We start from the raw sequence: 26,938 nt of genomic DNA, 5'->3' as shown, positions 1-26,938 counted from the left end.
CAGCCACTAAGTGCGCAGGATCTTAGTTCTGGGAACCTATCATACCTAGCGTTCCCAATGGAGGACATTGATTGGTACAAAGACACGAATCTCCGAACTCCTCACACGTACGCGTTATTAGGCGTCTAGAGTACGAAGTTGTTTTTAATTGGGCGAAATCAAGGTATACTCAATGATATGATTGATCTTCCCTTTCCCAATCCTCAAATGAGGGAAGTTCTGTCTTTACCTGGAGGGGATAGCGACGTTGATTATGCCAGCTGAATTTTGGGCCAGTATGGAGTAGAAGCCACTGGAGTTGGCGTTACGAAGCAGGTAATTTTGCTGACCCAAGTTCTTATCTACATACTTCAGATATTTACCTCAAGAGCTAGTTCTTTTTATTGGTGTAGCAATTGCGGAATTGTAGCCAGATAAAACGGCTTTAGGCTTTAGGTTTTTTCTTTCTTTTTTTTCCTTTCTTTTTTTGCAGGAGTATTCTGTAAGATATTTGATTGCCCGGTTTTGTTTGCACCTCATCCTGGTTGGGTTTACTAGAGTCCTTTCATCTGTAATCTCTTGCTTTTAACTCGATCCCTTGAATGAACATACATGTACCCACACGTTGATATCTAAGGGAAGAAACCGTGCTGCACGTGAAGCATGCATATGGATGGATTCCATCCCTGTTGTGCAGCGCAGCATCCGTAGACTAATGACATCTCATCCTAGGCAGGCTGAAATAATCCCAGATTAAACGGGCAACTAGTTAGACTCCCCTAACCCTGATCCATATCACGACACCAGACCGGTACATATGTACCTACCAGAACAGGGCTGAAGAGCCATTAATGAAAGATGAAGGACAGGGGTTGGCTAAAACACTCTAGTTGCAGAGCATCAAATGGTCCGGGTTTGGAAAAGCCACCATAGGTCTGCAGATGCCTGTAAGCTTAGATGACTTCACAAGAGTACTTCTCCATCTCAAACGAATAAAACACACCAGAAGCCTGACGATACACTTGCAGTCCTGGTAAGGGTTGCTCTCTCGTGGGTGATCCCCCGCAAACAAGGAGAAGGTTCTTACACACCTGGATAAAGGGGTATGGTGACCCCATATGAACGTAATGGACCTGCGTTATTGCATGTCCACGTGCAACATCTGGAACTTCGTGCAGCAGTCTGCGATGCCAGATGTAGCCAAATTATCATTTATTTACCCTCCCCCTCTGGTAATTTTGATTTGGCACAGAAAGAAATAAGTACTAGACATCGGTTTTGGGGGGCTATTCGGATACCCGCTGAGCGCGAACCGAGACTTCACCACTCATTCACTTCACACTGCCGGCGCTGTAGCATAGCTTATTAACCTGGATCCAAACGAATTGCTAGGGGCCAAGCGCGGCAGTTTTCCATTCCGTATAGGCGCTGTGGGGAGCTGAGCATAAACTGCTAAAAAAAAACCCATACTTATAGCGAAAATCGCAAGGAAGGACCGAAGCCTGGTTTAACTGAGTGACGGCGGATCCTTCCGGAAAAATCAACTTTCGAAGGGGAATATTAATACAAATCCAAATAGTATTACCCAGTGCCTCGAATTTCTTTATACCTGCCTCACCCCACTGTCGCGCATTCTTTTCTAGGAAGGAGGTTGCGCCTTTACGTTTACTCCTTCAGTGTTGTTAGAAACTGTTCTTTCAACTTTTTAAACTTCGGCGCGCGAAACCCCACCCCTTCAGAGTATGAGCCATCATGTCCTATGAATCTCATAGTTATCGACAGCCTCAGCGCCCTCACCAGGACGATTACTACAATGGCGAACAACTTCAGAAACATGCGCCGCCAAACATGAGGGGAGCTCCTCAACAGGGCCGTGGAATGCCGCGGTTTGCTAGTCAGCCAGCCAGTATGAATGCTGGCTATAGAAGTGAGGGAGTGGGTGACGGTGGAAGAGATGCTGGAGCACATAGTATGTTTCTATTCCAAGAGAATATTTTGAGTTAAACTCTTTGGTAACCTCAGCATTAGCTCAAAAACCTCGACGCTCTCCAATGAATGCTGATAGTGCCTTTCCGACGTTTCCAAACTCAACTAAGCGAGCGATACCTGTACCACCTGGGTCTCTGCCTATTGATGATTCCATGCTGCTCATGAATCTTGAAGATAATGCCAGGAGTAAACCTATGCCTAGACAGCGGGGCCCTCCAGGTCCTCATGGGCATATTCCAAGAGCACAGACCATGGAGCCCGAAAGGATGCGGGGCAGGCCCCCACCAGCTAACTTTGCGCGGGGTGGAGGACAAGCCGGACAAGCTCCTCATGAAGAACTAAGACCACAGGGCCAGCGGGGGCCGCCTCCACATCAGAGGCTTCCACCTCCACGAGGAAACATGCCCGGGGCTGGTCCTAACGGGCGTGGTTTCCCACCTGGTCCTGGCAGACCACCTGTTCGACAAAACACTATGGGAGGCTATGGTCAAGGCCAAAATTTTCAGCACCAGAATCAAAGATATATGGATGATCGTGGCCATCCACAATCTGATCAGGGATATGGTGGACCTGACCCAGGATTTGGTCCACCGAAGAGAAGTGTGACGGCGCCCATTAACCCACAATATCAAAATCAAGATCAATATCAAGCTCCACAGGATTATTCTCAACATGATTATCCGCAGCAGCAACAGCACTATCCGCAGCAACAGCAACAACAGCAGTATGAACAACCACCGCCGCCACCAGCAAAACCGCAGCAGCAGTATACTGCCTATAATCCTGCGCAGCATGGAAGTATTAATCCCCCTTCAGCTCCTCGAGCAGCAGCATATTCGCATCTCCAGCCGCCGATACAAGAAGAAGGGTACAACAGAGAGAGTGTGGGTGCTCTGTTAGACTCATATTACTATTCTGAGCAGAGTGATGGGTATCAAGAAGTTGGGACAATGGATTATTATGGGGATCAATCCGGACATTCGATAGATCCCTATCAAAACGGCCAGAGCAACTATACACACCACCCTAATTTTTCTCAACAGGCTCATCGGACTAGATCACAACCTGATTTGCGTGGCCAGACACGAGGGGGACCAGCTCCGCCAATGCCCATGAATGGTTATGCAAATGGCAACCACTATCAGAATGGAGGGCAGTACGACGGGGCTCGCGAAATGCCTGTGGAGATGCAAGCAGATATCCCATCGGAAATGCCAGGGGACTTCCCCCCAGAAAACCCTGTCCCAATGACTGCAAACGGATTCCCGCCAGCTCCTCCACAATCTAACATACCGATGGTTTTGCGAGTTGGATCTCCCGTACCTGCTCAACAGCGGCAAATACAGCCTTTCCCGCCACCAAAGCAGCAAAACACATTTCCACCACGGGCAGCGTCAATAAAATCTAATCCTACCCCAGCATCCGATGATGCACTCCCATACCATCCGTCTCCAACGTCTGCCCGATTCTCATCAGATGTTCCAAGATTTTCGTCAGAGGGGCCACGGTTCTCATCAGAGGCCCCACGCTTCTCGTCGGAGGCCCCGCGGTTCTCGTCGGACGCTCCACGGTTCTCATCGGATTCTACGAGACCTTCACATCCTGACAGTTTGCCAGCTCACCCGGTCCCAGTTCGGCTGGGACTTCTTCAGCAGCAGGATAAATCGTCTCTTCCAGGCCATCCTCCACCGAGACGACAGTACTCACCTGAGGGTAATGGTGCCAAGGGTCGAAGAGGGTCTGCGCCAGCGCCTATCACTCAATTTGACTTGAACCAGGCCCAACAGTCCGCAAGGGCAAACCCTGGTGATCAAAAGCTGCAGCTACAGCTTGCGAAAAAGATGGTTGAGGCTGCATCTGTTTTGGCGGATGAAGGTGGAAGAGCGGATGCAAAGACAACAAGGAAGAACAGGGAGAACTTTATTTTTGATGCTCACAAAATTATCAAAAAGCTTGCAAATTCGGTATGGGTTTTTCATTTTCATTTTCAATTTCCATCATTACTCGGGTTAGGGGGATTATTGGGTTTTTGACTGACAAATTGTGATGCTTTTCCCTTTGTTTTTGTTGATTTTAGAGTCATCCTTATCCTGATGCGATGTTTTATCTTGCAGAATGTTACTGGGAAGGCATGTTGGGGTTGCAAGTTGATCGCGAAAGAGCGTTCAATCTTTATCAATCTGCAGCTAAGCTTAACCATGGCCCCTCTGCTTACAGGACTGCAGGCAAGTGATCCTTGGTTCCCTACTAGTTTCGTGAGGCTAACATTATTTTCCTGATTAGTATGCTGCGAGCTTGGAGCCGGAACAAAAAAGGATCCCCTGAAGTCAATTACATGGTATAAGAAAGCGTCTGCGCTCGGAGATACCGCAGCCATGTACAAGCTCGGTACGTATGCCGATATGCCGGAAAGCCGGAAGCCGTTGAGGCATTTCCCCGGAATATCAGTAGTGGAACTAACGGTTATTTCCCCCAATAGGAATGATCATGCTGAAGGGACTTCTCGGCCAAACCCGAAATGGACGTGAAGCAATTAACTGGCTGAAGAGAGCAGCAGACCAGGCCGACGAGAACAACCCCCATGCGTTGCACCAGCTGGCATTGATCTACGAGGAAGCTGATCCTAGCGATTTTGTCATCCCTGATCAAAGTTACGCCCGCGAGCTGTTCATGAAAGCTGCCGAACTTGGATACCCACCTTCGCAATTTAGGATGGGGTGTGCTTTCGAGTATGGGGCTATGGGCTGCCCTATCGATCCCATGCAGAGTATTGCGTGGTATAGTCGTGCTGCGATGCAGGGCGAGGAGGAGAGTGCGATGGCATTGAGTGGATGGTACTTGACTGGCGCAGAGGGTGTTATCCAACAGAGTGATACTGAAGCCTATCTGTGGGCTAGGAAGGCTGCAGAACGGGGTTTGGCGAATGCTGAGTACGCGTTGGGATACTTCACTGAGGTTGGGATCGGTGTCTCAGAGAACTTGGATGAAGCCAAGAGGTGGTACTTCAAAGCTGCTAGTAAGTCTTTAAAGCACCCCATCTGTCATATTACAGTGCCCCCCCATTATTGTGTTGATTCGTGCCACTGACTTATCGGAACTGTAGGTCAAAATCACGAGAAGGCAAAGCAGAGACTCCAAGAGCTCAAAAAGGGTGGTGCCGCCGTCCAAAAGTCTCGGGAAAGACTGTCTAGGTCGAATGTGAAGCACAAAGACGATGGTGACTGCATCATCATGTAAATAAATCCCCTTTGGAAGAGTAATTAGGTGACGAGTGATGAATCATGACGCAACCTAATCTCCCATCATGACTTTCAATTTTTCATTAGTGTTGTTATCTTTCTATCTTTTGTTATTATTATTCCTTGTTGTCGGTGTTGTTGTATGGGCGTCTGGGTTGAGGTTGATTTCTTGGATGTATTACTATTACTCTTATGATACCATACTTTATTATCGATGGGCGCATGCTGTTTTTCGGTTTTGAAATTGAGTGGAAAGAAAAGTCAATACATGTATCTATGTGGTGCAGATCAATTGAAAGACCATTTAGGAGCAATGGGTCTCTTGTTATCCAGTAGAGGAAAAAATTCTGTGCTGCCGTCCGTTAATATTTCAAGCGATGAATAACGGGGTTATCCGTATGTATTTTTTTTTTTTTTTTTTTTTGAGTACTTTGATTCCGGCTGTACCTAGATGATATCTTGCGATAATCGCTGGATCCTGCCACGAACAGAAAGATTTGGGCGCCAGCTTGTGATGGGGCTTGCAATGCCCGGTAATAAGTGAACTTTCGTTGGCTGTTAATGATGCTGCCTGTCCTGGCCTTGCGGCGTTTTCTGTGGCTCTGAAATGGACAGTGAGTTTGCTTCTTGGTCTGATCTGTCCGGGGATGCTATTTCGGTCTTCTTCAAAGCTGTAAGTAGGGTTAATGACTAAAACCTTCTTGTATATGGTCGCCTTCCGATGGTGTTGTAGGAAATAAAGATCTTGAGACGTGTGATGTGATGATGGTTCGGGGTGGTGGTTTGAAAGTGATGGTTTAGGGTGCCTATGCTTTGCTGCAAAGAAAAAGGATAAAAAAAAAGTGATGGCAGTTGTGTCCTTGAGCCCAACACGCAGAGGAGAATAGTCTCGCACCAGTGCTAGCTGTAACAAGACTGCGTGAATGATACTGGCGGAGAAATGTAGAAATAAACCAAGGTGGGTTGAAGACTCTGAGGTCCCAACCATGGACACCCTATATAATGTATGCGTGGACGGCGAAGACAATCTTGTGTCTTAACGTCAATGAATAGAACCTGTCGTTCATGAACGACATACACACCCCAAAAACCTTTGGCTTGCAAAGTCTCATCCTTAGGTCGATCATGCTTACATGTTTCCCGTCAGCTCTGTATCAAAGAAACACCCGAGATTTTGCCCCAGAATCAGCGCCGTGGGAGTTTGGGATTTTGTTGGGTGAGGTTTGAATGTATGTACGTAGGTAGCTTGTGGAGGTCGCTTACCATACGCTTTGTTTTATTTGCTGGGTAGATTGATCCCATCTGAACAATGTTGTTGAAGGAATCAGAAGGATAGCCGTACTTACAGTCATTCGATAAATGCGAAAAACAGCCCATTTTAAAAGTTACCCATACCTACAATCGGCCTTGGCGTCCAATCCAAATATCATTTCTGGCCACGAACACACATGGGCGAGTGGCCTACCGGTTATCACTCGCCTTCCGGATACACCGCGAGGTTGTGCTAGGTCTTCCCACAGAAGGTCCATGGTTCAATCCAGGGGTGGGAGTAGTAGATATGGCGGCGACCATCAATGCTACTTTTTGTATGAAAGAGCTGTCCCAACTTGTCATGTGAACACCTGTCACTGCCATTTCAATTTCCGGCACTTGTCCGATCCGCGGCTATATAACTACATGCAGTATATGTAGCTGAATTCTTTGACGAGATCTCTTCCTACTTTTTCAGTAGATCGTAAGCTATACATAATTAATTAATTAATTAATTATTATTATTATTATCATTATCATCATCATCAGCAGCAGCAGCAGACCACAAGATCTAGAAGTGAGTGAGATCCCATGAAGAACATGTCCAACCACCATCCAAGAAACCTATGGCGCCATACCTAAGAGCTGCAATCCAGAATATCTATATTACCACAATCTCCACCGGCTCACCCGCCATCCAACACCCCTTAAGAGATGTATGTACCTCCCCAATACCTCCCCCGCCACCATCCCCCAGACCGAGTGACAGCCCGTGAACGGCAGCGGCTCAACTAAGGGTTAGGGGCCAGCCACCGCAACGCAACCAACCTCACCACCACACGCTCGCCCACCCCCCACCATCCCCGCCAAATCAGAATTCCCCAAAACACCTCCTACGAACTCACCCCCCCCAAATCAATTCGCCAACCATGGGCTGGTTCTGGCCCGACGCCCAACCAAACGCTGACAAGAACAGCTCCGACCCCTTCCACCGCCTCGACCCCCAAGTCCGCGAGTTCCTCCTCCGCGAATCCCCCCTCAAGCCCGCCCCCCCCACCCCCACCACCGCCGCCCCCAAACCCGCAGACCTCCCCACCACCACCACCACCACCACTACCGCCCCAGAGGCAGAGCCGAGAAGAACGGCGGCGGCGCCAACGCCATCAAAGTACGGCGACCGCTACGCCGACATCTGGGCGCAGTACCAATCGCCCTCGGCCCAAGACGCAGGGAAGTCTGCGTCCGAGCAGCTCACAGACATCATCAAGGCGTACCAGTGGCGCAAGGGCGCGATTGGGCGCGCGGCGCTCGAGAACTGCGCGAATGAGCAGTGGGCGCTGCATGATTGCTACCGCAACGGGACGTTCGCGGAGAGGATGACGGCGTGCTCGGGGAAGAGTAAGAAGTTGAATGATTGCTATGTGAGCCAGGCGGTATGTATTGCATCTCTCTGTCTCTGTTTTGTGGGGTTGGGGGGGGGGGGGTGAGAGGGAGTGGGGGGTGGGGTGAGGATGTGGTTTGTTTGTGGGAGAGCGGATTCTGAATTGTGTGGGCGGGTAGAACTTCTTGAGGGCTATGGGATACATGTCGGACTACAGCCGCGACCCGGCCGTCGACGAGAGGATCCAGATGCATGCCGATAAGCTGTACCAGGAGCAGGTCAAGCAGGACGAGATGGCGGCCGCGGCAAAGAAGGAGCCCTTCATCTCAGACCCGCCGTCATCTGAAGAGAAAGCTCTATAACATAGGCGTTAAATACTGCTACTTCTGGACATGAGCGCAAAAGAAAAATGTAATTTGTATCATGTCAATTGTTTTTTTTTTTTTATATTCCTTTTCTCTGTTTTTTTTTTTTAAATCTATATACATTCATAACGATCATTGGCGGATTGTACATATTATTTTCCCACTCCCACTCCCGCTCTCGCTATCATTGACCCACCGCCTTCATCCGGGCGGCCTTGAACCGGCTGACCTTGCGCTTCTCGCCGTCCTCGTTCAGCGGCACCATTGCGCCCTCCTCCTCACCCTCGACGAAGCCGCCCTGCTGCTGTATCATCTTTGTGCGCATGCGGTGGAACTCTGTGGCCACCTCCTGTCTGTGGATCGTGGGGTCCAGCTCATCCGGCGGCTCCACCGCTGCATTCGCGTCCGGTTCCCGCTCCTTGATAAAGTCTGAAACCGTAGGCTGGCCCGGCTTCTCATCCTCTTCTTCTCCTTCAGCGTCAGGTGGGTTTATCGTAGGCGTCGTGTTCATGAATATCGACCCCAGCGCACCAGTACCAGTACCAGCGCCAGCCGCCTTCGCCGCCATAAACCGCGACGGCTTCCTTGCCCTCGGTGGCTCTACAGGCGTCCCCGCTATGGGCAGCCCCGGCGGGCGCTCCAACACCGACGATGCCACAACCGACTCCGGCACAATGCGCTCCTGCAGCGGTGGCGCTGCAGTCTTCTCCGGCAGCGCGCTCTTCTCGGCCTTGAAGATGCTCGGCTTCTGCGTCTTGGGCGTCTCGCCGGCAATCTTGATCCCGGCCTTGCGCATCTCCTCCTTCCGGAGCTCCTCCTTGCGCATCTCGTCCATGGCTAGCAGGTCCAGCAGCAGCGGGATGGCGTCTTCTGTGTTGGCGGCCGACGGCGGCGTCGGGAATGGCGGGAGCTCTGCGGGGCTGGAACGGGGCTGGGGGGGCAGAGGGGCGATGTCGAGCTCTTTTGCGAACCGGACGCCCTTCTTCCCCGGTTTTGGCTCCTCCTCTTCCTCCTCCTCCTCCTCTTCCACCTCCGGCTCCGGCGCCACAGCCTCCTCCGGCACCTTCCCCCCACTCCTTGCCGCCTCCGCCCGCGCCGCGACCCGCCGCTGCAGCTCCTCCATCTCCCTCTGTAGCTCGGGGGTAATGACCTTATACGTCGCCCTGCCATACCCGTCCTCCTCCTCCTCCTCGTCGTCGTCGTCATCGTCAAAGTCGCTGTCCTCATACCCGTAGTACTCGCCCTCCTCGTCGAGGTTGATCTCGGCCACCACGGCGCCGATCTCCTGCATGTTGTACTTGAGCATGTCGCGGCGCAGGGCGGCGTCGGCCTCGGACTCGCCGGGGACGGACTGCACCCAGTCTTTCGGCGCGGCCTCGGGCGCGTCGTCGATGATGCGGACGTGGCCGCCGCCGTCTTCGGATTGTGAGGAGATGAGTTTGAGGTCCGGGGGCTCGCAGGCGTAGAGGGCGGCGTTGGTGAGGTTTTTCTGTGGCGCGGGGGCGGGGGCGGGGGCGGGTGTGGGGGTGGGGATTGTGTCTTGGGAGATGGCTTCGCGCAGGGGGGAGGGCTTCTTGGGCTTGTTTTCTCGTGGCTGTGGGGCTTTGGCGGATGTGGGTGCTGGTGTAGGTGGCGGGGGTGCGTCTTCTTGGGCGATGTCCACGATCTTTTCGAGGCCCTCGGTGTCGATGGGCTGTATGGGCGCCGTGGGGTCGTTCCCGTTGATTGTGGCAGCTGTGCTTTGTTAGTTCCGGGGGAGCGGTGGGGGGAGAGATGAGGTGGGGGTGGTAATTGGAGAGCACGTACTAACGACATTATCGTCCTCGTCGAGCTCCTCGCGGATGTCCATGATGGGCAGACCTTCCTCGTTCACGAGGTCGGGGCCCGCGACGACGAGCAGCGAGGCGAGCTTGGTCTCGCCCTTTTCGAGCTGCTTTTCGACTTTGGTGACGTTTTCTTGTACATCTTTGTAGTGTTAGGACTGTAGACTGCCCGGAGGAGAGAGGGGGGGGGGGGGATACAGTCGATTCGGTGGCCGACTGTGGCAATGACTTGGCCAAGTGTGCGTCGTTTGCCGACTTTGTCGCCGAGGAAGGTCTTGATTTCTGTGTTTGCCGTCGAGTCAGTATTCACACTCCCGGTGTCTGTAGAGCCAGACAGAGACAGAGACAGAGACAGAGAGCATACCCTTCTCATCCACCAACGTGCCCCCGAAATCTAATCCCACCGCCAGCTACCCCACTCAGCAAAGCCCCCCCCCCAATACCCATTCCGGGGAGAGTGAAGAGTGCAAACTCACCATATCCTCACGACTCGCGCCCTCCGGCAGTCCCTGCAGCTCCTCGCGGAAGGCCTCGTACTCGGCCGACAGGATCTGCCAGTGCTTGAGCGCCTTGCGCAGCTTTGCGAGCGACTCCTCGAGGCGCTGGCGGTGGCGCTCGATCGTTGGGTCTGGCGGGGCCGACATTGTTTTGTTTCTGTTTCTGTTTCTGTTTGTGGGCTGTGGGTTGGTTGGTTGGTTGGTTGGTTGGTTGGTTGGTGGGGTGAGAGTTAGGGATTGGGGGAGGGCGGGATGAAAGCGGAAGTAACCCTAGCCCTGTGGCTGCACTGCGCTGCACCGCGACAGAACGAGAGCGCGATATCACGGCCGGAACACTGCAAACTCACCACCACGAGACAGCCTCACACACGCTCCCGCAATCAATCAATCAAGCAAGCACGCAAGCAAGCAAGCATGGACCCCATGAAACGAGATGACGGCACGCCTCCCCTCTCCCTCCCTCCCCTCTCTGCACAGTGCAGCTCCAGCTAACCCCCCCCACCCCCCCCGCAGACGAAAACTGCCCCGTCTGCAAATCCTCCAAATACCTCAACCCCAGCATCAAGTTCCTCATGTCGCCCATCTGCTACCACAAGATGTGCGAGTCCTGCGTCGACCGCATCTTCACGCAGGGCCCCGCGCCCTGCCCCGTCATCGGCTGCGGCAAGACGCTGCGCAAGAACAAGTTCCGCAAGCAGACGTTCGAGGACGTGGCCGTCGAGCGCGAGGTCGACGTGCGCAAGCGCGTCGCAAAGACGTTCAACAAGCGCCGCGACGACTTCCGCGCCCTGCGCGAGTACAACGACTACCTCGAGGAGGTCGAGGAGCTGACGTTCAGCCTGGTCAGCGGCGTGGACGTGGCGGCCACCGAGGCGAAGCTGCAGGCGTACGAAGCGGCGAACCGCGAGCTGATCACGACGAATGCGGCCAGGGCCGCGGCGGAGATGCAGGCGGCGGCGGCGGCGAGCAGGCAGGAGGTTGATGCGGCGAGGGTGGCGAGGGAGTTTGCGGTGCGCGAGGCGGAGGAGGAGCGGCGCGAGGCGGAGGAGCTGAAGAAGCGGACGCTGGACGCGTTGGCGAGTGGGGATCGGGACGCGGCGAAGGTGATTCAGGAGGTGCAGCTGAAGCAGTCGGGGGAGCGGAAGAGAAGGCAGGCGGAGGCGCAGATGAAGCTAAGGATGCTGACGGAGGGGAGGAAGGACCTGTTGAAGAGCTCGCTGCTGGCGGGGAGGAGGAGGGAGGAGGTCGAGAGGGTGTGGGATCCGTTGGAGGGGGTGACGGATAGGAGTGAGCTTTATGTCGTGCAGGAGCATTATGAGAATGGGTATGTGTTTCTCTCTGGGGTAGTGGTTTCATGGTGTTGGGGGGGTTGGATGCTGACTTTTATAGATGGCTGGATAATGCGCGGAAGGATGTCGCGACTCAGGCGGGCGGCTACTCGGTGGGCGAGTACTGCGGGCGCTCGCTGTTTGAGGCCTTCTCGGGGCTGACGTTCTTCATCGACGAGGACGCCGAGAAGAAGGACGACGAGCGGAGAGCGCCCACGTTAACGGACCTGATGGTCATAGATGCGGTTTCGTAGAGAGATAGATGGCATGGCATAGTAGAGTGTTGCATTTTTTTGTCTTGAGTATAATTTTGTATATTAATAATCATTGGTGTTTGGGGCAGAGGCAGAGCGAGTGATGGGTGATGAGTGACGAGTGATCATTGACAGTGGTGTGGGGTGTATTGTGTGTTATGTAGTTGGGATGGTTGGGCCCAGCAGGTGGTGGGGGCAATGATTGAACAGTTGTTTTTTGAGAGTATGGTCAAGTATCCCAGCGACGGCTTTTGGCAAGTCTATTGAGCTACATCGCGCACGCCCACAACTTGATCAATCGCCATTATTTACCAGTTTACCAAAGAACAAGATTACAGTGAACAAGAAGAAGATCTAAAAGCAAAGCCAATCAATTACGCCCCCCGACTCATCCGAGCCACCCTCTGAAAATATGTAGCTAAAAAAAAAACACACTGGTATATACAGCTTCTCACTTTTCTCACTTTTCTCCCTTTTCCCCCTTTTCTCCAACCCACCCCCCTACCGACAACTCAACTCCCCCAACACCTCCCCCGGCGGCGTCGCCCCCTCCAACAACCACCCCACCACACGCCTCCCCCCCTCCCCCCACGCCAACGCCGCCCTCCACACCCCCACCCCGCCCATCTCCGCCCCCCTCTCCACCAGCATCCTCGCCATCCCCAACCCCCCATCCCCCCACCGCTCCACAACAACCCTCAAGCACTCCCCATCCCCCCTCACGCCCCCCGCCGCCATCACCACCCTCCCCACATCGCCCCTCCCCGCCTGCAGCGCCTGCAGCAGCGCCCACGTAAACTCCTCCCCCTCGCCCCCCCCCACAGTCGCCCCGCGCTCCACCAGCGCCGTAAACAGCGCCAGCTTCTCGCCCGTCCACGGCGCACTGACAAGCCGCAGGGGCAGCGCTGCCCCCGAGGCGTCGAGGCGGCCGAAGCGCGACTCGAACAGCGCCAGGAAGGGGGCCGTGAAGAAGCGCAGGCGGAAGACCTCGGAGAGGGCCGCGGCGTCGGCTGCGTGCGTGCGTAGGTGGAGGAGGTGCAGGTGCGGGGCGTTGAGTGTGTGCGTGAGGTGGCGGGAGGCGGCGGGGAGGGCGGTGTTGTGGCTGGACTCGAAGATGCGGTAGAGGAGCTCTGCGGGGAGGGACTCGAGGGGGGAGAGCGCGGGTGGGGTGGGGGTGCGGGGGCGGGTGCGGGTGCGGGTGCGGGGGCGTTTGTTGCTGGTTGTGGTTGTGGTTGTGGTTGTGGTTGTGGTTGTGGTTGTGGTGGTGGTGGGGTGGTGCTTGGGTTTGCGTTTGCCGGGGGTGCGGGAGTGCAGGTTGCGGCCGGGGTTGATGAAGCCCATTGCAGTTGTCAATAAGACTGTACTCGATCGAGGTATAGAAGGCAATCGGTATATATCGGAGGTGTCGATTGGGATGCAGACAGCGGGGCAGAGAAGCGGTAGCAGCAGCGGCAGCAGCAGCAGCAGCAGCAGGCATGCGCGGAGACGTGGAGGCGCGGGGTTTCTTTCCTGCTGCTCTTTTCTGTGCTGCGGGGGCGGAGAAGATTTGGGAGTCCTGGCGTGGCTTTTGTGTGCAGGTACGCTGGTGCGGCCTTGGCGAGGGACTGGAACGGGTTGGCGGGTTGGCGGTTGAGTCGTGGAGCTGATCAATCAGGTTGGGAAGCAATTGGGCTGCGTGGGTTGTGAATGTGAAGTCTTGGATCAGGGCTTCAGTTCAGGCACGAGAGGTGCAGCATTAACAGGCAGGCTACATGCACGCATCGGTCTCTCTCCACTGCACGGGGAATTGCTTCGATTGGCTGGCCAGCACTACACACAGAACAGGCACATACATGTAGCTATAGATCTTGTCCGTGGGCCATCACTATGCATCTAGCTCCAGCCATCCCACCCCACACACATCCATCTAGACAATCTCATCCATCCCACCCCACACACATCCATCTAGACAATCTCATCCATCCCACCCCACACACATCCATCTAGACAATCTCATACGGGTCTCTATCCGCCTCGCTGACCGCCACGTCCACCTCCGCGTCCCCCGCAAACTCGCGGCCCTCGGGCGTGGCCTTGAGCCTTGCCCACTCCTCCTTCAGGACCCCGAGCAGCTTTGGCTTCATGACGGCCGCGAGGAAGCCGCGCTCGGTGTTTGTGTGGAAGCCTTGATAATGGCATTATATCAGTGCCCATTATATACTTCAACTGGGAAGAAGGGACGCACAGGAGATTGTGCTGATGCCGCGCTCACGCGCACCGAGGGCTTCGTGGTGCGAGAGCTCGCCCGTGAAGAAGAGGTCGACGTCGAGGTTCTTGAACATGGACCCGCCGGAGCCTGCGCACAGTGCGATCTTGCTGATCCTGCGGGACGTTAATTGCCACTCTCTGCAGCAGAGACAAGGACCAATGCAGCGCACTCACAATGCATCCCCAGAACTGTGGGCATCCCCAGAATCGTGGGCATCCCCAGAATTGTGGGCATCCGTCGCCGCAACCATCACTACACACCACATCAGCCATGCCCACCCGCCCGAACCCCCCACAACTACTCACAATGCTGCATCCCCAAATACGCCTTGACCCTCTCCACCAACTCCCCCAACCTCTGCCCCCTCTTCAACACCACCAGCCTGCCCATGCCCGAGCCCTCAAACCCGTCGGGCGGGGCCATGCTCTCCTCCAGCACCCTTCTACTCTCCTCGTTGCCCCTGCCGCCCGAGATGCCGTCCGCCAGCCAGTCGTTGACGCCGCCGAGCGCCGCGTCGACCGCCGTGTGCGGCGAGTACACGCTGATGCCCGCCTGCGCGAGGCGCAGCAGGCTCTCTTGCTGCGTGTCGCGCAGGCTGAGCGACTTGAGCGGCCGGAAGATGATGGGGTGGTAGGCGATGATCATGGAGCTGTTGGTGCGCAGGGCTTCGTCGACGACCGCGCGCGTGAGGTCGATGGTGAGGAGGATGGTGTGCGTGGCCGGGGTGGGGGTGGAGGCGCGGAGGGGGGCTTCGAGGAGGACTGGACATGGCTTTGGTTAGGGGTTTTGGTTTATTGTTTTTATTGTTTTACTGTGTATATATAGTAATGGATGGAATTGAAGCTGGAGATGCAGCAATTGAGAGACTCACGGCCCGTGTTGTCCCATGACTTGTCGGCGAGGGCTTTTGGATATCTACACCACCGAGTTTCAAAAGCGCCCCGTTAACAAAAGACTCTCCGAATCGAACGTATAATTGCAATTGCATCATATTAACTAAATACAGGAATATTGCACATACAGCTTCTGCACCGAATTGACAACCACCCGCACCAGCGGTGAGCTCCGAACTGTTGCTGCCATCTTGTGTCTCTGTTCTGTCTGTTCTGTCTGTTCTGTGTGTTCTGCCTGTTCTGCCTGTTCTGTCCTGCCTATCGCGAGATATCGAGAACTGTGGGTAATCAACAGTCGGTATATATGATATCACTTCACCCCCTCCCTCCCCTGCCAATGACGCCCGTGCAGATCGCAGAGCCGCAGAGCCGCAGCACCGGTTACCCTGCCCGCCACCCGACCCGGTTCCCAATTGCAATCAACCCATCCCCGAGAGCTCTCGTGATGCACTGCTTCCCGTCGCGTGCACCCGATCGAAGCACAGCACTCCCACGCGCAGCAGACGACGACCAACACTCACTCTCACTCCCCGATTAATTCTCCCACTCCGCCCGCCATGACCGCCACCGACGACCTCCTCCTCCTCCCCGCCGAGGACCGCCTCGCGCAGGACCTCAATGACGACACGCAGCGCAAATACGAGAAAGGCACTTCCCCCCCCCCCTCTCTCTCCCCAATTCCTCTCTTCCTTCTCCCCCAATCCCCTCTCCCCCAATCCCCTCTCCCCCAATCCCCTCTAACCAAATTCCCTCCCCTCTAACCCACCACTAACACACCCCCCCCCCCCCCCACAGACCGCAAAGTCGGCGAAGGAACCTACGCCGTCGTGCACCTCGGCCACGTGCGCGCCACGGGGCTCCCGGTCGCCATCAAGAAGATCAAGGTGTCGGCGATGCAGGACGGCATCTCCATGGACGCCATCCGCGAGGTCAAGTTCCTGCAGGAGCTGCGCCACGAGAACGTCATCCGCCTGCTCGACGTCTTCTCGTCCAAGAACCAGAACCTCAACCTCGTGCTTGAGTTCCTCGACGGCGATCTGGAGTTTATCATCAGGGACAAGGATATCACGTTTAATGGCGCCGATATCAAGAGCTGGATGGCAATGAGTCTGAGAGGCTTGTGGTGGTGCCATAAGAATTTCGTGCTGCATCGTGTGAGTAGCGGTGGAAGGAGAGTGCAAGAGTAACATAACTAACAGCAACCAGGATATCAAACCCAACAACCTCCTCCTCTCCACCTCCGGCCAGCTCAAACTCGCCGACTTCGGCCTCGCCCGCAGCTTCAGCGACCCCTACCGCGCCATGACCAGCAACGTCATCACCCGCTGGTACCGCCCGCCCGAGCTCCTCTTCGGCGCCAAATACTACTCCTCGGCCGTCGACATCTTCTCGCTCGCGCTCGTCTTCGTCGAGCTCATCATCCGGCTGCCGTACCTCGCCGGCGACTCGGACGTGCACCAGCTGCAGCTCATCGCGCGCTGGCTCGGCACGCCCACCGAGCAGAACTGGCCCGGCGTCACGAGCCTCCCCGAGTATGTGATTCCGAATAAAGATGATATACAGCCGGAGAGGGACCTGTATTACTACCAGCGGACGTTCCCGACGATTTCGCCCGCGGGGATGGAGGTGCTGTATGGCATGCTGCGGCTGGATCCGAGGAAGAGGTTGAGCGCGAAGGAGGCGCTGGAGGGGGAGTGGTTTAGGGAGGATCCGCCGCCGACGAGGCCCGAGTTGCTGCCGAAGAAGGGGGGCGGGGCCGGGGTGGAGAAGGTGGGCGCGGATTTGAAGAGGAGGGCGGGGTGGGAGGAGGGGGGGGGGGATGCGACGGAGATGGAGGGCGGGCAGAGGGGGAGGAAGATTGCGAGGAAGTTGGACTTTGGGGGGGGGATGTAGTGGTGGTGGTGGTTGGGGGAAGGGGGCTGGTGGGACCTTTTTTTTTTTTTTTTTTGTAGTGTAGTGTAGTTTTAGTTTTTAATTAATGATTGATATCCGTTTGTAAATTGTAGTTTAGAAAGAGATTGTTTATGATGAGACTTGAACATACATCCTCACAGATTCTCACTCGTCAATTTCCCCGGCCCTTGACGCCGCCGCTATGGTACATCTTCTTGCACATCCTCCGCAGCTAAAAAAAAGCCACTCAAAAATAACATCTCGCCACCGCTCTATATCCCGCCCGAACGTACCGGCCGAACGTCGAAGTCACGAGGACGGTCTGGACAGCGCGCGTAGACAAACTCTTTTAACCTACCTACCAATGCAGTTGTCCGTCGAAACCATATGTATCGATACACCCCCCCCCCCCCAGCACACTGCGGACGTGTGGGTACGGAGCGCCGAGCACATCAAATCTTCTATCAGAGATATCGTACCAGTGGAGGAGATTGTAGAAACCCCCCCCCCCCCCAAACCCCCAAAATAGCCTTCTGGGCGTACGTGCATGTGCTGCTAGCCAGTATATTCCAGCAGCCGCAACCACCGCATCGCCGTCACGGATCTTCGAGCCTTGCAGTTCTTTACTGCCAGGTTACTGAACGGACTCTGCCCCTACTAACCACACACATCTACAACCAATAGCCGCAAAGTAGTCCTACGTCGAAGATGCAGGTTTCTTGGCGCGAGTGATGCATCATGACGCACTTTCTCCAGAAGGAGGAGCTACGTGAGGTGAGAGGAGAGGAGAGGAGAGGAGGGTCTAGGTTTGCCCCATTTTTTTTTTTGTATCACTTGTGGATGGAGGGAGGGGGCGAAACGAAAAGCTACGTGGGGGGGGGGGGGGGGAGAGAACTAGAAATACCTTTACGCACATTCCTGGATAACAGGAAAGGAAAAGAAACGACACTCCAATGAAGGGAGAAGAAAGGCAGAGAACATGTAAATATCTACGCGGTGATAAAGACGGCTTTTAGACCTCGAGCCTCGGCAGCGTGCAGGAACTCGAGAGGGATAGAAAAGAGGTCATAAGCCCTTCTGTGAGCGGGGGGCAGAGATACATGTGATACCGGGGACGGGGAAGATATTCGCATTATATTAAGAGGAGAGGGGAGAGGGGAGAGCACGCACGATAACAAGAGGTTAGTGGGTCATGATGTACGTCGTGATAGATTTCATGCCATGGCAGCTCAGGGTTAGGTGTCCCTAGCTCGCTTTACCCCCACTCCCTTAAGTATTACTTCCGGGGCACTGAACATCTTGTGGGCGAGTGTAGTCTAGCGGTAGACAGCTCGTCTTACATGGACACCGAGTGGGTTGGGTCCCCATGGCCATCAGTAGGTCATGGGTTCAATCCCGGGGGTGGGAGCAGTACCTGTGATGTGTATAATAAAGCGGCACTGATCCCCGTATAAAAGTACACACGCAGCGAGACTTTTTGTTCTTTTGTTTTCAAAATTTATTGTCCACCTTCACCTGGGCCCCCGGAGCTTGCTGCGCCCTCCTCGTGGGGTTGGTTGGGTGTGGTATCGATTAGATCTCTGGTTTTTGTGAGGGGAGAGGCAGACTTACGTCTCACGGGGGAAGAGGGGGGAGGGGGGATGGAAGGATGCTCTCCTGGGGGGGGGGGGGGGAGTGGATAACAAAAAAACTATAAAAAAGACTCTCGCTCAACGCAGAAGCAAAGCTTTGATGCTCCTACGAGGGGAGGGAGAAACGAACAGAAAGAACACTTTCGCTCAACGCGGAAGAAAAGGGACAGGAACAGGCACAACCCTCCCCAAAAGGCAGAGTCGAAACAGTACAAAAGCCAACCCACAAAAAGCCAACCCCAAAAAGACCGAAATCTCATCACCCCATTCAGGGCCTCGGCCACGCCCAGGCACCCAACAGGGGCAAAAAAGAAGTCGACATTAAGCCCCTCCCCGCGAGAGGAGGGGCAGAGATAAAAAGAGCACTCCCCGTGAGGGGAGGGGCACCAAATTTCCCCCCTGTGGAGGCCGGACGCAAGAAATGAAGTCTTGCCCTATGATGGGGGAGGTAGGTAGGCTCTAACCCCCCGACGGGGGGGGGAGAGAAGATGGGGGTCGGAAGGGGGGAGAGAGAAGATGGGGGTCGGAAGGGGGGGAGAGAGAAGGTGGGATGTGCCCGCCCGTGAGAGAGTGAGGGAGGGAGGAGGATGAGGGGAGGAGCCTGTTGGGAGGCTTTTTCGAGCATGGTGGTGATGCTTATGGCGGTGGTTGTGTGGTGGTGGTTTGTGTTATGTTGGGAGGGGAAGAAAGGGAACGGGGGAAGGAGAAAGGAAGGGAGGCGGGGCATGGCTGTCGGTGCTAAGAGTATGTGCTAAGGTTGAGATATTGCGGTCGTTTACGCAGTTGATGGATCCGCGAATACAGAGAAGGGTGTTGACTGCGTCATAGAAAATCACTCGCACGCCAAGCCCTGTCTCTTGTTGGAAATATGGGCAGGAGTGAGAGGCATAGACTTGTGATCTGTCCGAATCCATCGTGTCGACACCTGTCGCTGCCATGTCGACACTTGTCCGATGAGTGACCAGATAGCTGGTTAGAAGGCTCTCCTAGCCTTGTCACTTAACTTCATATCTCGTCCTACTTTTCCGTCACCTCTTTCTCTTCAAGTGTATTCCCGCACGGCCGCTATTAATTGCACGAGATTTCTGTCGTAGCTACCCGGCTACCATACACGGTGGGGTGGCGAGTACATAGGAGGTTGCACCGACAGCGAGCGATAATACGTGACAGCCAGATTGTGACCACCACCGGCGCCCGGACATGCGGACAGTCACATACCGGGATGCCCTCGTGTACCGCAACACCCAACTATAAATACGCCCTCCTATCATTTTGTTTGGTCCACGACTGACCCGGCCGGGCGCACCTACCCATTCCCACCCACGCCAGAAACGCCCAACTCAATGCATAGCACAAAGCGGAACCGGGAGCAAGGCGGACCGGGAGCAAGCTAGATGAACCAGGTATCACTAAACTATCATCATCACCCGTACCGAGATTGGTTTGCGGGTATCGTTTTCGGTTCCAAACTCTGGTTACCGAAAGGCAAATTTCACTTCACTGTGTAACTATATGGAACCAGACAAAATTACTTGTTCAAGACTTTGATCAACTCATTACATCCTGATATAAAAGACCGACTAATTATAAAGACCGACTAGAGTAAAAAAAAGACCAGGAACCCAGTCCCCTCATTGCGCTATTGCAACTAAAAGAAAAAAAAGAAAGGAAACCGGAAAGCAGAAATTAATCGTGCTTGTCCAATCCGAGCGCACCCTTGATCTATAAACCCAAACCGTTAGTCCACCGAACAATTCCACAAAACTATCACTAGCTACATACCTTGTCCATTGGCCCATCGCGGGTCTGGTGGTCCTTCTCGCGGCGGGTCTTGTCAAACGCCTCCTGGGTGGTGCTCTTGTCGCTGTCGGGGTTGATTCCGGCAGCGGCGCGGTCGGTGGTGTCGGTGACGCCCTCCTTGACCCTCTGGGCGGCGGACTTGGAGTGGTCGGGAGTCTGCGTTTTGTTAGTGTCACTGTTTGTCTGTAGGCATTGTAGCGGGAAGTGGTGGGCTTACGATCTCCTCCTTAGCCTTGGTGGAGAAATCTTTGCGGCCGAGGTCAGACATTGTGGTTTGGTTTGGGCGGTTGAGTGTTTGGTTTTAAAAAAGAGTAGATTTGGTTTGTAGTGTTTGTGAAGATGTGATTGTGTGATGATGATGGAAAAAAAAGAATGCGATTGAGGGCGCAAAGCACGGTTTATATAGACCGTCGAGGCCTACATTCAGGAACCAATTTTCTACTTGTCGTGTATCTAGAAAACTAGCTATGACGTTTCAAATCTTGGATATTGCGATGTGCCATGCCAATATTGACGATATCCCCACAAAGATGTCATCATCTGCATATTCTACTCTAAACTAGGCAGCCCGTCAATCCTTGGTCGTGGATTTAAGCATCAACTGCATGAGCTCCTCCAGCTAGTTGGCCTAGCTAGCTATATCCAGAGTAAAATAGCTAGAATATTCTACTTTTAGTCTTGCAAGGCCCGCCATTCCCTGCCCCGAGCACATGTCAAAGAAAGGGTGCGTCGTAAACACTTCTCGACGCAGTTTAGACCCGTGCGCAGATCTCTGTAGCCTCCATACTGTATCATATCATGCGCCTGCGCTCTCTCTCAACCTGATATCAACCCAGTGTTGAAGGCCAATGCCAAGGCGCCCAACCAACCAGGGGTTCCCAGCCAAGCTTTCTGTCAAACACCAACCACCGTCATCGCTGCTAGAGCCTCATGACGTCAACATTACCGCACCGCAAACCCTTACCCATGCCGCCAATCGCAGCCCCTTGCATCTCCGAACCCACAATTCCAATTTCCCATATCTCTCAAAAACAGGTTTTTGCATCCACACGCGCGCGCACATAACACATACCTAGCTACATGTATGTAATCACATTCTTGGACCTGTGTGGTGTGGGTTATGATGTGTGGCTTTAATTTTCAAACAGGTATTGGGTTTGCACTGGTAAATGTGTGGCTGTTGGCGTCATGGGTCGGGTGCAAGAGGACGGAAGGAAGCGAGACACTCGCTAAAAGTTTAATGGGTAGATACATAGCTTAAACTACCGGTATGATATGCAGACAGGCCTGTGATGATGATGTAGCATACCATTCCAAGTTGTGGCCTGTTTTGGAGGTGATAGGAGTGGGCAGCAATGTCATAGAAAGAGCGGGCAGGATATAAGAAGACCTCGGGAGGGCTCCAGAAGATCTCTTTTTTATTCATCATAAACCATTACATTACAATTCCACAAGCATCAATCATCAAACCGATTCTTAAACATCGTCAATCACAATCACAAAGCTTCCCACATCCACATCCAACAAACGCAAAAGCAAAAAACCACTCTTCTCATAAACCAAACCCAATAAACCAATAAACCACTAAACCCAAGCTCACACAAACTCAAACACAAACCACAATGGGTGCCGTCGTTTCCTGCGTACGTTCCTTTTCTCTCTCCCCAGCCTTTGAAGTCCAAGTCATATACTAACCGCCACACAGATCAAGTCCGTCCTCCGCGCCATCGGAAGAGCCCTCACCGCCATCGTCAACGGCATCGCCGGGATCATCATGGCAATCGTCAACGGTATTGCAAAGTACGTTCTTCTTCTTCCCCCGACTCGCATTTGGAAAGCCAGGAATCACATGCTAACATTACAATCAAACAGTGTCTTCAACATCATCATCAACTGCCTCACCTGTGGCCGCACCGGCCGTCGTCGGACCCATAGAACCCACACCCGGTCGACGCGTGTCATGTAATAGCCTCCGTCACCGCCGCCGCCGTCGCAGTTTCTAGGTTCTGAAAGCTTGTACTTTCTTGGGAGTCTTTCTTTTTTTGTCGCTGTTGTCGAATGTGCCGATTTCGGTAGTTCTTGGGATACCCTTTCTTATTTGTTACGAATTTCCTTTGTCCACCGCCGGAGTTTTGGGAGAAACGGGCTAGTATTATTTGTAATACCTACTACTACTACTACTACTACTACATAAACATAGATGTTGAGAGATTAAATCTAAATATCATTACCCTAAACAAACCATAACTTGCATTCGAATCCTGTGCTCTCTCTCTCTTTTTTTCTTTCTTTTCCACCGCCTTTCTACTCTAATGTGCCAGTAAGAAAAAGAAAATAATAAAAAGGAAATATCTAGGTGTCAATGATCGCTTGTCATGACAACAGCAAAACCACCTAGGCCCAAGTAAGCGGCCCAAGTAATGCACCTAAATACATGTAAATAATACTTAGATCCCCCCCCCCCCCAAAAAAAAAAAAGACTATGATACGAGGGGCAAAAAAAGTGAAATCAAACATCAAACTAATCTACAACCACGACCGGAATCGTCTTCTTTTGCACACACACTATCTGGACTTCATCTTCGTCAGTTATGACTAAGGCTGGTACTGTTGGCGTTGGTCCCGGCGCTCCTGCTAGTGCCATTATTGGCTCGGGATCTAGTACTAGTACCGGTATTGGTGCCGGCAGTGGTGCTGCTAACAGGTCTAGTGCTGGTACCGGTACCGGTACTAATTCTGGTGCTGGTACTGGTGCTGGGATGGTAATGACCGGCTTCTTGACAGTTTTATTATAAATGATATCCGGAAACATTTCCTCCATAGGATTTTCAACCCTTTTACTCCCCCCATAAATGATATCTTCCTCAACCTCAATCAAAACAGTCATTTTAGCTTTCTCAATCCTCTCCTTCTCCCTCTCTTTATCAACTCTCTCCAACGTCCTCTTCACTTCTTTTAAGAGTGCCTCCGCCAGTTTTGGCGGCACCGCATTCCCAATCTGCTTCTTCCTCTGACAGGGACTCCCCTGGAAGTCATGCGTGATCGGGAATGTCTGTAGACACGCCAGTTCCCTGGGCGTGAATGGCCGTAACCCGCTCGGATGCACATCATAGGGGCCTCCGCTGGCCAGGATCGTGGCTCTGAGCGGCTGGTCAAAGTCGACAGGTGATGGTCGGAATCCGCCCGGGAACGGGGTGGGCTCATGACTGGTCACACCGTATGGAATGGAACCTATGGCGTCTCGGACTGTGCGTGGTGGTGTCAACTTACTAGTTTCCTGGACCCTGGGGTGGGCGTATCTAGGCGCTGGGAAATGGGGGAGAACTTCCCCAGGACTAAGGGATGGTCAATGATCAGTTATACCACTTTTAACGGCATGCAATTTTCTGGGCCTACCTCGCTGCTAATAAGAATAGTCGCTTTCGAGTCTGCGGAACACCGTATTCTACACCATGTAGCACCTTCCAGCTGACCGAAAAGCCTAGATCAGTGAAACACAGCACCAAACTTCGGAACCATTCCTGCCGATTCAGGATCCCGTCCGTCTGCTCCAATGTCACCATCCTTGGTCTGGCAGCTTCCAGGCACTCTTTGACGCAAAACAGAGATGCCTCGTTTCGGTCATCGTCCTTTCCTGCGATTGTGTGGGCGGGTGAATGGGGCTGGCACGGCGGAGAGAGATGGACGATATCCACGAGTAGCTCTTCCGGAGGAAAGGTCACAAAATCATTGGCTGTTGCGTAGTATGTTTCACAGTCGGGAAAGTTTCGACGGTAGGTATTTATTGCATCCTGATTGAAATCAAAACTCCATGCATTGATCAGGCCAGCGGAGCGGGCACCGGAGGACATGCCGCCGCCACCGCAGAAGGCATCCCCGAACCGATACCTTTTTTTCTGTGATATCGATCGTGGGGCGAAAGCTGGTTGAGGAGGGGGCGGTTCTTTTAGGACCTTATCAAACGTTTCGAAAGCTCCACGATTTTCAGAACTGCCTCGATGAGAGCTTCCTTGAGAGGTCATATTCACAAGCAGGGAAGGCCTCCTTGAATTGTCGTATCTTAGGGGCATAAAACACCCAAGATCTTTACCAAGAAGTTCAAATCCACTAAGGGAATCGACCTTATCCGGACTCCAGGTATCATCCGAACCTCCAAATGAATCAGAAAACGATCGCGGTGTAGAAACGACAGATGATGCCCTCGAGGTCTGCGAGAATATTCCTGTGAAGCCTGATGGACTGTTGCATAAAGAAGGTAAGGAGAAGGCATTGGGTGTATACGTTCCTTGGAAATGACCAAGAAACCTGCCTGAAGGTGTTCGGGAGTCCACCGTGGCCTCGTACCTTCTTCTTCCAAGAACAGATAAATCACCTCGTGGATAAGACTCAAAGCATGTTTCCTTGAGCTCAATACTACTTCCGTTGGCCACAATCTCAGTGTGGTGTGTTTCCTTTATGCCTTCGGCCCGTCTTCCTATCTCAGGGCTCGCCACTTTGTCGGAATTTACACTTTCCTCAACATATCTCGGCTTCCTCTGGGGCGGTATATGCTCCCTAGATGTAACTTTCAGTATTTCAGCCAACTTCACAATCTTACCCCTCCAATCCTCTCGTAATTCGCGATCTTCAACTTGAAATTCCTTGTCCGCCTCCTGTTCCCCGAGGCGCCATATGTAACTCTCTTGCTTGCTAATTACGGTCAATTTCCATCTACAGATTAACCTACCCTCTATCTCATCAACTTGAGCATTCCCATGGACATCCCTGTATTTTGGAAAAGCTGCATTTGTCATGATGAGGATCCTAGTTCTGAGTACTTTCGAGATTGAGACCGTTTCGCTAGCTGAGCTTAAGGCAACTTCATTCTTCTTTAATCCTAAAAGCCCCATGAAGTCACGGGCTCTTTTATATTTTGCGCCCCTAAGAAAGACTTCCTCCTCCCCATCACCACCAATTCGATTAAGGATTGAGTGAATTCGCAGGAAAGTTCCATCCTCAAGTTCAACCGCCTTCCGTTCGCGGAGAGTGTAACCTTTATAAATCACTGCGTCGATTTCTTCTTCCCTGAAATGTTCTTCCGGTGGCGGCAGCGGTGTAGCAGCGACACGCTTGCGGCTAGGTGTTGAGCAATTATTTCCGGTAGGCGTTCTAAGTGGCCGAAGATTATCGGATGGAATTGGCATGAAGGTAGGGCTTGGAGATCTTATGCCGGGAGTTGGGGATCCAGATCCACTGAAACTACCAATTTCCCAGTTATTCAGCCCTGGTATATCGAACATGCCGGTTTTGAGAGACGATAATGGTTTAGAGCCTTTGTACCACTCGGCCCGCTCGTTATCGAATGCTATCCGATTGCTGGGTTGGACATGCTGCTGAGGCTGTTCATGAGACTGAGAGCTGAGAGTTCGTGGCTCCATTTCAAAGCTGGACATATAACCATGAGGATCTAGATATATTTCAGAGTCGCTCCGAAGATGGGTTTTATCAGGGATACAACGTACACTCATTCTCAACACTTGAGTTTCGTCTCCCCTGGGATGACCCTTGGTCTTCTAGACCTTTCGTAAGGTCTATGGTGAGACATGTCTTTACTTTGCGTGGGGGTGGAGACGAATCTTAAGAGTACCAACGTAAGCCTTGAGCACGAATAAGCAGTAGTAACCCACTAGTACTAACCGGAATCTTCAATATCACCCTCGTCTCTCCGTCTCCGAGATCCCAATTTAAAGCCGCCTGCCATTCTGGGCTCAAAATGTGATCTCGTGAAGAACATATCTTAGAAACGAAGGTGGCCCAGAGGTTACCACCGAGTTCCCAATTAGAGAGAGCTCTGGGCCCAATGACCGTCAGATAGACTACGTAACTAGCCAGAGGATGTGGGTAGTATGACGAAACAAAATATCGTTTTGAAGAAAAGATGAAGCCTTTGATCTGGGATGGAGAACCCTGGGTGGTAAATGTATAGATTATCCGGATGCGTTGGCTCAACCAGCTCCAGAAGGCTCGAAGACGATCACAGCCTCCTTATCCAAAATATTGCGGCAGATAGGGAATTGAAGTATCTAGTAAAGAGGTAATACTATATCAAAAGCGAAGCCCAAGGATATACATGTAGTGAATACAAAGCAAACTGAAAAGCAAACCGGAAACGGAAAGAGGAAGAAAGTGGTTTGAAGCTTGAGAAGGAGAGCGCACCCCCGCGTAACAATTTCCCGTAGCCGCCTTTGGCTCTACGGGAATTTAGGCCAACTGACACAAGCACAGACCTAAAGGTGTTTTGCCACCGTGTTCTTCAGCTCTTCATCTCATGCAAATGCAGTGTTGCAGTCCTTCATGAAAAGTCACTCTCCTCGGATTAGCCGCCAAG

General features: G+C 53.0%; 10 protein-coding genes across 10 annotated transcripts; 5 read left to right on the top strand and 5 right to left on the bottom strand.

Moving 5' to 3' along the window:
- Positions 1-1,731: 1,731 nt before the first annotated feature.
- On the top strand, positions 1,732-5,205 carry H6S33_005776 (uncharacterized protein; the record flags this gene model as incomplete). The annotated part of the gene is made up of 6 exons (XM_044837159.1): positions 1,732-1,948; positions 2,008-3,932; positions 4,046-4,193; positions 4,252-4,356; positions 4,448-4,984; positions 5,072-5,205. The coding sequence occupies 6 exons, from the start codon at positions 1,732-1,734 to the stop codon at positions 5,203-5,205; spliced, it is 3,066 nt and encodes a 1,021-aa protein (XP_044699085.1).
- Positions 5,206-7,387: 2,182 nt separating this feature from the next.
- On the top strand, positions 7,388-8,201 carry H6S33_005775 (uncharacterized protein; the record flags this gene model as incomplete). The annotated part of the gene is made up of 2 exons (XM_044837157.1): positions 7,388-7,891; positions 8,019-8,201. 2 exons carry the CDS (start codon positions 7,388-7,390, stop codon positions 8,199-8,201), a joined length of 687 nt encoding a protein of 228 aa, XP_044699084.1.
- Positions 8,202-8,388: 187 nt separating this feature from the next.
- Positions 8,389-10,671, bottom strand: H6S33_005774 (uncharacterized protein; the record flags this gene model as incomplete). The annotated part of the gene is made up of 6 exons (XM_044837156.1): positions 8,389-9,124; positions 9,176-9,938; positions 10,011-10,169; positions 10,226-10,309; positions 10,392-10,437; positions 10,504-10,671. 6 exons carry the CDS (start codon positions 10,669-10,671, stop codon positions 8,389-8,391), a joined length of 1,956 nt encoding a protein of 651 aa, XP_044699083.1.
- A 425-nt stretch (positions 10,672-11,096) lies between these two features.
- H6S33_005773 (uncharacterized protein) lies at positions 11,097-12,106 on the top strand (the record flags this gene model as incomplete). Its single annotated transcript, XM_044837155.1, has 2 exons — positions 11,097-11,848; positions 11,914-12,106. The coding sequence occupies 2 exons, from the start codon at positions 11,097-11,099 to the stop codon at positions 12,104-12,106; spliced, it is 945 nt and encodes a 314-aa protein (XP_044699082.1).
- A 501-nt stretch (positions 12,107-12,607) lies between these two features.
- On the bottom strand, positions 12,608-13,447 carry H6S33_005772 (uncharacterized protein; the record flags this gene model as incomplete). Its single annotated transcript, XM_044837154.1, has 1 exon — positions 12,608-13,447. The coding sequence occupies one exon, from the start codon at positions 13,445-13,447 to the stop codon at positions 12,608-12,610; it is 840 nt and encodes a 279-aa protein (XP_044699081.1).
- A 641-nt stretch (positions 13,448-14,088) lies between these two features.
- Positions 14,089-15,437, bottom strand: H6S33_005771 (uncharacterized protein; the record flags this gene model as incomplete). Its single annotated transcript, XM_044837153.1, has 6 exons — positions 14,089-14,270; positions 14,331-14,467; positions 14,528-14,606; positions 14,660-15,115; positions 15,226-15,269; positions 15,376-15,437. The coding sequence occupies 6 exons, from the start codon at positions 15,435-15,437 to the stop codon at positions 14,089-14,091; spliced, it is 960 nt and encodes a 319-aa protein (XP_044699080.1).
- A 367-nt stretch (positions 15,438-15,804) lies between these two features.
- On the top strand, positions 15,805-17,140 carry H6S33_005770 (uncharacterized protein; the record flags this gene model as incomplete). Its single annotated transcript, XM_044837152.1, has 3 exons — positions 15,805-15,895; positions 16,043-16,401; positions 16,454-17,140. 3 exons carry the CDS (start codon positions 15,805-15,807, stop codon positions 17,138-17,140), a joined length of 1,137 nt encoding a protein of 378 aa, XP_044699079.1.
- A 3,317-nt stretch (positions 17,141-20,457) lies between these two features.
- H6S33_005769 (uncharacterized protein) lies at positions 20,458-20,839 on the bottom strand (the record flags this gene model as incomplete). Its single annotated transcript, XM_044837151.1, has 3 exons — positions 20,458-20,493; positions 20,554-20,727; positions 20,789-20,839. 3 exons carry the CDS (start codon positions 20,837-20,839, stop codon positions 20,458-20,460), a joined length of 261 nt encoding a protein of 86 aa, XP_044699078.1.
- A 1,354-nt stretch (positions 20,840-22,193) lies between these two features.
- Positions 22,194-22,537, top strand: H6S33_005768 (uncharacterized protein; the record flags this gene model as incomplete). Its single annotated transcript, XM_044837150.1, has 3 exons — positions 22,194-22,214; positions 22,277-22,371; positions 22,444-22,537. The coding sequence occupies 3 exons, from the start codon at positions 22,194-22,196 to the stop codon at positions 22,535-22,537; spliced, it is 210 nt and encodes a 69-aa protein (XP_044699077.1).
- A 555-nt stretch (positions 22,538-23,092) lies between these two features.
- Positions 23,093-26,311, bottom strand: H6S33_005767 (uncharacterized protein; the record flags this gene model as incomplete). Its single annotated transcript, XM_044837149.1, has 4 exons — positions 23,093-23,906; positions 23,968-26,017; positions 26,073-26,186; positions 26,248-26,311. 4 exons carry the CDS (start codon positions 26,309-26,311, stop codon positions 23,093-23,095), a joined length of 3,042 nt encoding a protein of 1,013 aa, XP_044699076.1.
- Between the last annotated feature and the right edge of the window lie 627 nt (positions 26,312-26,938).

The sequence above is a fragment of the Morchella sextelata genome, assembly GCF_020137385.1.
Source record: "Morchella sextelata strain SCLS chromosome Unknown scls_2, whole genome shotgun sequence".
Classification (NCBI taxonomy): Eukaryota; Fungi; Ascomycota; class Pezizomycetes; order Pezizales; family Morchellaceae; genus Morchella; species Morchella sextelata.
This window is presented reverse-complemented; position numbering and strand designations above follow the sequence as displayed.